Source organism: Solenopsis invicta, chromosome 3 (genome assembly GCF_016802725.1).
Source record: "Solenopsis invicta isolate M01_SB chromosome 3, UNIL_Sinv_3.0, whole genome shotgun sequence".
NCBI classification, from domain to species: Eukaryota; Metazoa; Arthropoda; class Insecta; order Hymenoptera; family Formicidae; genus Solenopsis; species Solenopsis invicta.
The window spans coordinates 8,260,688-8,269,283 of record NC_052666.1 but is presented as its reverse complement, the minus strand read 5'-3'; the positions used below and the strand labels follow the sequence as shown (position 1 = coordinate 8,269,283).

At 39.1% G+C, this 8,596-nt stretch overlaps 2 protein-coding genes across 2 annotated transcripts; one reads left to right on the top strand and one right to left on the bottom strand.

The window, feature by feature from the left end:
* Positions 1 to 1,935: 1,935 nt before the first annotated feature.
* On the bottom strand, positions 1,936 to 2,996 carry LOC113006168. Its single transcript, XM_039446741.1, has 3 exons — positions 2,856 to 2,996; positions 2,708 to 2,770; positions 1,936 to 2,526 (listed from the first exon to the last, which is right to left on the bottom strand). The coding sequence occupies exons 1-3, from the start codon at positions 2,900 to 2,902 to the stop codon at positions 1,953 to 1,955; spliced, it is 684 nt and encodes a 227-aa protein (XP_039302675.1). The 5' UTR covers positions 2,903 to 2,996; the 3' UTR covers positions 1,936 to 1,952.
* Positions 2,997 to 3,496: 500 nt separating this feature from the next.
* LOC120357095 lies at positions 3,497 to 8,193 on the top strand. Its single transcript, XM_039446740.1, has 2 exons — positions 3,497 to 4,656; positions 4,740 to 8,193. Exons 1-2 carry the CDS (start codon positions 3,527 to 3,529, stop codon positions 7,270 to 7,272), a joined length of 3,663 nt encoding a protein of 1,220 aa, XP_039302674.1. The 5' UTR covers positions 3,497 to 3,526; the 3' UTR covers positions 7,273 to 8,193.
* The last annotated feature ends 403 nt before the right edge of the window (positions 8,194 to 8,596 follow it).

Here is an 8,596-nt window from a genome sequence, read left to right as displayed (position 1 = left end):
CCTGCTGAGGATCGTGGTGCGGGATGAAGAATCCCACCCTTCTCGAAGTGCCCCTGTCTCACAAAACACCACGGATCTAGACCAGTAAAGGTCGAGAAATCATCCCCCGCTTTAAACCGTCGTGTCGTGGCTAATGAATATTGCATCGGGGTAAACGACGCCGGGCGGTGTGATTTCCTCTCGCAGGACCACGCCCGTCATACCTCCCGCTGCTGTCTGTGGTCATGTTTCGCAAGCAGAAGGAGGGGGGGTGTTAGCTTCAACGCTCGAACCGAGAGGAGACCACCTCTCTAAAAAAACCCTAAGCCAGTGGTGGAACAGCGTGTGCCGATGGCTGCGTGACCAAAGGGGTGCTCGGTCGCTAACATGCGGACTCTGGAGACGAGGGGACCTCCAGTTTCAATACCCTTATCGCGGCATGCGGGCTCTGCCGTAGCGAACCATCCCTTCCTAGCTTCTCGTGGGATCAAAATGGATTTGCAAAACAAAGAGGGGGATGCCACTCAAAGAGGGGGATGCCACTCCGAGCGCATCAATACACACGGAGACGGTGACGGAAAAGGCAGCAACTGCCCCCGCTGCCGGCTCCGACGACAGCTCTGGCCTGGAGAACGCCGCGCAACAGCTCCAGCACTCTGTAGAGAAGCTAAAAGTGCGCGACAAACGCCTCAGCGGAGCCGCAAGAAAAAGACTCAGGTGGCTCCTGAAACAGGGGACTCCTGAGAATCAGGCAAGACTACAAGCCATGCAGCCGATGAACACCGAGAGCAAGGGCTCTAAACGGGCCCGGTCCGACGGCTCGACACCGGAAGCGCTGGCGAAGAAGAGGCCGAAACCCACGGGCTCTGAGAAGCCCCAGGATACCTCGACGGCGAAGAAGGCTACATCATCCTTCAGCTTCAAGCAAGCTGTGGGGATTAAGAGAGTGGGGATCCTCCACTACGGATATCCGGAGAAAAGCAGTAGTATAGTAAGGCGGATTCTAACTCAGGGATCTGAGGGGGGTGCGGGGGCAGGGGGGAAATTTCACGACGCGTCTTTGCCGTACTGACCATGATGATGTCATGTGGGGGGAGCGGGAGAAACATTTCACGGCATGTATTTGTCGTGCTAACCACGCCTTGAAGGGGAGGGGGTGATGCCACATGCCTACAGAAGAAACATTTCACGGCACGCGTCTTTGCCGTACTGACCGTGATGATGTCACGTGGGGGGAGCGGGAGGAACATTTCACGGCATGTATTTTGTCATTCTAACCACGCCTTGAAGAGAGGGGGTGATGCCACCTCGCGGCGTTAGCATAGATGACATTACGTAAGCACTGCGCTCTCACTCCTTCCTGTATACCTTCTTGCTCGCACGCCAACGCTCTCAATCGTCGTTTTGGAGGGGGGTGATGCCACCTCGCGATGCTAATCATAGCATAGGTGATGCGCACATGTGTTTTCTTTCTCAATATCATTTATTAAAATTATTTATCTATTTCTAACATACACAAATAATTTTATTTGTCTTTATTGGATAAATTTTGCTTCTTATTTATTTTTAATAAGTATACAAATAATTTTGCTTTCCCACGGCTTATCTTATACTTCGCACGCGTTCTTATTTCTAAGATGTTTTCAGGAATGGAAGAGAATAGGGAAAATAATAATAATTTGCTTGAATGTAATATATTTATTCTTTTTATTTTATTTATTTTAAAAGAAATACATAAAAATGGTTTTGCTTCTTATTTATTTTTAATAAGTATACAAATAATTTTGCTCTCCCACGGCTTATCTTATACTTCGCACGCGTTCTTATTTCTAAGATATTTTCAGGAATGGAAGAGAATAGGGAAAATATTATAATAATAATTTACTTGAATGTAATATATTTATTCTTTTTATTTTATTTATTTTAAAAGAAATACATAAAAATAGTTTCACATTTGTACATATTATAATATTTTATTTGTCATTTAGCGAATCGTATGCAATATTATCTGAAGCATAAGCTATTAATTCACATTCAATATGTGAACTTTTATCATAAATTTTTCGCAAAATATTTACTGCATCGTTTTTATTAGTGATGCAATTCTGACGCAAGTAAGTTACAAAATATTTATATTTGTCAGTAACATTATTCATATTCTGACACAGTGCGAAATATACATGTTCAATACAATGCTCAAGTTCAAACATAAATGATACAGTTGCAGGCTTCATGCAAATATAAGTATTGTGTAATGTTAATTTTATAATATGTTCTTCACGCAGTTTAATCTGCTGCACAATCAGTTCGTGAATCAATAATGGAGTCGTTTTTGACTGCATAAGTCCCTCGATGTCCATACGTTTCTCAATCAACGATCTCCACGTTTTATAAGGCAGAGCAATTTGATTTCCGCGATTGTCGCCCAGCACCAATTCCACGTAGGATATAGATCCTGCGTTGATTCCGATATCCAACCATTTATAAGATGTAGGAGTTAGTGCAAACCTTCTCCCCAAAATGTGTGATGTGTATCGTGGTGGCGTTCTGTAAATAAGATTACAGATTAATGAGATAAAACAAAAAATATTGATAATAATGATGGTGATGATGATGATGATGATGATGATGATGTTCTATAAGTAATAAATAAAATAGAGATTTTATAAGAAACCATGAAATATGAAAAATATGAAAAAATGTATATAAAATAATTATAGATACTTACGATTTCTCACATGCTTCGGTCTGGATCGGAATATAGTAGTTCATTGATGTGTGTGGCAATGTTCTGTAAATAAGAAATATGGATATGTAGAAGAAAAAATATGAAAAAATATAATTTAAGGAATGTATAAAAATGTATAGATACTTACGATTTCTCGCAAGCTTCGGTTTGGATTGGAACGTAGTAGTTCGCCATTTCTCTCGTATTTTTCAAGAGTTGTCCGCTAACAATGAGCAACTGATGAGAGTAACGTTTTTAAAGTTCTTTTTATTTTATAATCCCCACCACCATATCGACATCAAATGTGGAAATTACATATTTTATGATGAGATCATACACATATTCAAACGTAAATCTTGCAAGCGTTGACAGATGTGATGAGATCGCAGAATAGTAAAACTCAGTTTTAGACACGTTTGAATGTAATTTAATATTACAATGAAATCATATAGTATTGCAGATTTGCATTTTCAGCATAAAAGCATGCGTCAGAGTACAGCAGCTGTGATGATATCATAGGCGCTGATATCACAGATCTATAAAATTAATTTAGACACACGTTTGAATATAATTTGACATTACGATGAAGTCATGGAGCAAATGTGACAGTTTTGTATTTTTTAGCGAACGCCTGCTGTGACTCGTTTAAAAGTAATTTGATATCACGATGAGATCATTTAATAATTTTACAAAGTCAGTGATATCAAATATACATGTGAATCTTACAAGCGCTGATTTATGACAGCTAAGAAGACTTTAGACATGTATCAAACTATGATACACTGTGAATAACATTTAAAGTGATGGTGTCATTATAAAATGACAAGATCGCGATGCATCCCATCAGTCTATGCAGTCAAGCACATTGTAAAAATGGAGCAAACGGAGCGCAATTTGGTGGAGCAATCCACTCGATTAAATACGCATAAAGAGTATATGGCGTGGGAGCAACGTTGTATCGAGTTCATCGAATCGTTAGATGAACGTAGCCGCAGTAAATATCCGCGATTGTCAATCGGCGGAAGACAATCTGTGATCGCTTGTATCACGCGACTAGAAGGTTTGAAACAAATGATGCGTGGACGGTTTGTGCAAATGGGCGCTGGATATAGTGCTGGACTCCGATGGCGTGAGATAGATACAGTTTTTGAAAGTCGTATACTGACTGGTGCAGTGATTAATTTCGAACACATTGAACCGTATCAATTTCTAGAGGATGCGCGAGAAATTGTGCTTGAGCACGTGCAAAGTGTCATGCAGAGACATGGCAACGTAAAGATAAACGCTATTTTTAATGGTGAATTTGTCGCAGGTGACAAACGCGCTAATAAGTGTATCACAACAAGAAATTATGAACTCTTTCAATGCTCCGATTTGCATGAGTGGTACCAGTTACACGTCATCGAGATAATCCTAGCATCGTTGGAGGAATTCCAAGAACGCGATAGCGGATGGGCGTTGTCGCGTATACTAAATTTAACAATAAATATAAACAAATATAACCCTTTGCATGCAGGATGCAACATCCAGTTACCAAGTAAAATTATGATGAAGAAAGCGATAGTTAATGTAAAATCAAATGACAATGCATGTTTTGCATGGTCAGTGGTGGCCAGTCTGCATCCTGCTGAAAGGAATACAGATCGAGAATCTTCATATCCACATTATTCTACGGTATTAAATCTGAAAGGCATTGAGTTTCCAATGACACTGCCACAAATTAAAAAGTTTGAAATTCTCAACAAAATCTCCATTAATCTATACTGCATCGAGGAGAAGAAATTATCTATTTTTCCTATACGACTCACCGAACGAAAAATGGACAAACATATAAATCTGTTATACGTGCAGGATGACAATGTGGGACATTTTGCGTTGATAAAGAATATGTCCCGTCTCATGAGTTCACAACTCAGTAAGAAAAAGAATAAGAAATTCTTTTGTGATCGGTATGTATATATTTCGGAAAATACAAAAATATGTATATATAAATATATTTTTTCTAATTTCTCAAAAATAAATTATATTTCAGATGTCTACATTATTTTAGTTCGAACGACAAGTTGGAAATTCACACAATGGACTGTGGAAAGATAAACGATTGCGCTATCATATTACCAAGCGAAGATGACAAATGGCTGAGCTTTAAAAATTACTGTCGAAAGGAACGAATGCCGTTTATCGTATACGCCGATTTGGAATGCATCCTGGAGAAGACTGAGGATGAGAAAAATTACCAGCATCATCGAGTATTTAGCATAGCATATTATGTACACTGTGCGTATGACAATTCGCTATCAATGTATCGGTTTCATCGCGATAAGAATTGTATCGCGTGGTTCGTCGAGCAACTTAAAGATTTTGCACAAATTGTAAATAATATTCTGTCGGTTAATGTTCCCATGGATTTAACACAAGACGATTGGAAAAAATTTAACAACGCTACACATTGCCACATTTGTGAAAAACCATTTACGAATGAAATAGAACGGGTACGCGATCATTGTCATTTAACCGGTCGATTCAGAGGTGCAGCGCATTCAAATTGCAATTTAAATTACAAAGATTCGCATTATATTCCTATAGTTTTCCATAACTTATCTGGCTACGACGTGCATTTTATCATCAAGGAAATAGCTACAGCATATGAAGGACGAATAGATTTACTTCCGATAACAAAAGAAAAATATATTTCGTTTACAAAAAATGATCAGAAAAATTGCATAAAATTAAGATTTATCGATTCTTTCAAATTTCTCGCATCTAGTCTCGATAAATTGGCATCTTTTCTTAGTAAAGATAAGCTATGCATAATGCAACGGGAATATAGTAATTTATCAACAGAAAATTTCGATCTGTTAACACGAAAAGGTGTCTTCCCATACGAGTATGTTGACTGTGTGGAAAAATTGGAAGAGTCATGTTTGCCACCGCGCGAATTATTTTACAGTTCATTGACGGGTGACACAGTATCCGAGAGCGATTACGCGCATGCTGTCAACGTGTGGCAGCGGTTCTCCATCCGAACGCTCGGAGATTATAGCGATTTATACTTGAAAACTGACGTACTGTTGTTGGCTGATATCTTTGAGAATTTTCGCGATAGTTGCATCGCGAGTTATGGACTCGATCCCGCGTATTATTATACTTTACCCGGTTTTACGTGGGATGCAATGTTGAAATATACACATATAAATTTCGAACTGCTAACAGACATTGACATGATCATGTTCATCGAACGTGGCACACGTGGTGGTCTGAGTCAATGTTCAAACAGGTACGCACAAGCCAACAACAAGTACATGAAGTCATACGATCCATCGAAATCATCATCGTACCTGATGTACTTTGATGTAAATAACTTGTATGGTTGGGCAATGTGTCAGCCATTACCATACAAAGATTTTCGATGGGTAGATGACATAACAAATTTTAACTTTATGGACATCGCGCTAGATTCTCCAACAGGTTACATTCTTGAAATAGACTTAGAATATCCACAACATTTACATGATGCGCACATTGACCTACCGTTCTGTCCAATGCGTGATAAACCGCCCGGTAAGCGGCAGGACAAGCTCCTCGCAACCTTATACGATAAGAAACGTTACGTCATACATTATCGTAACCTGCAGCAGTGTACTCGTCACGGCCTTCGAGTGACAAAAATACATCGCATATTACAGTTTGCACAATCACCATGGCTTCGCGATTATATTCAGTTAAATACAGATTTCAGAACATGCGCCAAAAACAATTTCGAAAAAAATTTATACAAATTAATGAACAACGCAGTATTTGGCAAAACCATGGAGAACGTGCGCAATCACGTCGATGTACGACTTGTGACAAAATGGAAAGGCAGATACGGCGCGGAGGCAATGATCGCTATGCCAAATTTCCACAGTCGTAGTGTCTTTTCAGAGAATTTGGTTGCAATCGAAATGCGTAAGCTTGAGGTGAAATTTGACAAACCAATCTATGTGGGTATGTGCATCCTTGACATATCTAAGACATGTTTGTATGAATTTCATCATGAATACATGGCGCCGATGTTTCGCGAGAAATGTAAAATTATGTATACTGATACGGACAGCTTAATATATAACATTGAATGTGATGACGTATACGAAATTATAAAGCGCGATATTAATAAATTTGACACGAGTGATTACGCGGTTGATAATGCATACGGTATTCCGCTTGTTAATAAAAAAGTGCCAGGTTTAATGAAGGATGAAAACAATGGTGCGATCATGACCGAATTCATAGGGCTTAGAGCAAAGATGTATGCCTTGCGCGTTGATGGTAAAAACGACACGAAGAAAGTCAAAGGAATCAAGAGCAACGTTGTGGCAAAATCGATAACTTTCGATGATTACACGCGATGTTTACATGATGAGATTGAAATGACACGACAGCAGTCAAGTATTAGATCGAAATTGCATGAGGTGTATACTATATCCGAAACGAAAATTGCTCTTAGTCCGTATGACGATAAGCGATATATTATGTCAGATTCTATTGACACGTTGCCTTGGGGACATTATAAAATACCAATGTAAATAAAACACTTAATTTGTATAATATATGTATATTTGTGTAATTGTAATAAAAATTACAAATATCTTGTAAATAAGTAATACATTTTTTACAATACATTATCCTTGTGTATCCACGAATTGTGTGAATTATCAAATCCCAGCCATTTCACATAAACCTCATCCCCTCTTTTGCGTAAAATTTTTTCAACGAGATACAAGTTAGAATTACCGACTCGCTGAAGCTCATATTCGTAAAATCCACCGCTGATATGTTTTCCACAGGAATCCTTCAATAAATACGTCACGGGATTAGTTCTCTGCACTTTGGCAATTTTAAATATCTCCATAGTCCAATTCGGTGTATAACCTTTATCAAAAATGGTCTTAAATTTGCTCACGCGTACCGATTCACCCACTTTGAACCGCGCGGGTGCAGCAATTTTTATGCGACTATACACAGTGGATAAGAGTTTTTCGGCAATCGCAGGGGTAACATTGATAGGTCGCATACCAATAGTACGATGCCTTCGCGAGTTGTATTCTAATACGAGACGTGGTAACAAATCGATCCATTTATAATTTCCATTAAGCGTAAACTGCTTCCACATGTCGTTCTTTAATGAACGGTTGAACCGTTCAACGACTGATGCCTTCATTACGGAATATGTTGAATAATGATTGATATCATGTTTTTTCAATAGTTTCTGTACCGTGGCGTTGTAAAATTCTTTTCCTCTGTCAGTCTGCAAATTTTTTGGACATCTTTCATCGTCTCGTATTATCTTTGCAATCGCATTAGCCACTTCATTGCCACTCTTGGCCTTGAGAGGCACAGCCCATGCATACTTGCTCAATACATCGATAACGGTGAGTATGTAATGGTAACCTCGGTTAAATCTCATGTAAGGTCGCATCTCAACCACATCCGCTTGCCACAGGTCATCGTATCCGCGAACAATGACATGCCTTCTCGGAAAATTTCTTCTCGCTGGAGCATGAAGTTCCTCCACTAACAGCTGCTTTTCGGAATTATTCATGTTTGATTCACAAATGATGGAGAGATCTAATGTATCGTTTTTTCTACTCTGCGCTATGAGTCACTGTATCGAGTTGTCTTTGAATTTTGTTAAGCATAATCTCCACCTTATTTTGGAGAGTAACAATCTTCCTCTCGATTTCGTCCTGGTGATCTTTCAAAATTTGTATGCTCTGTTGTACATATCGTTTATTGGCAGCATCGCTATCATCTACAGGTAACGCTACGTGATGAATCTTGCATGACTTTGCATCAAAATTGGCGTTGACCTTGCAAAGAGCATTATCGCGGACGTAACTTCTTATTAAT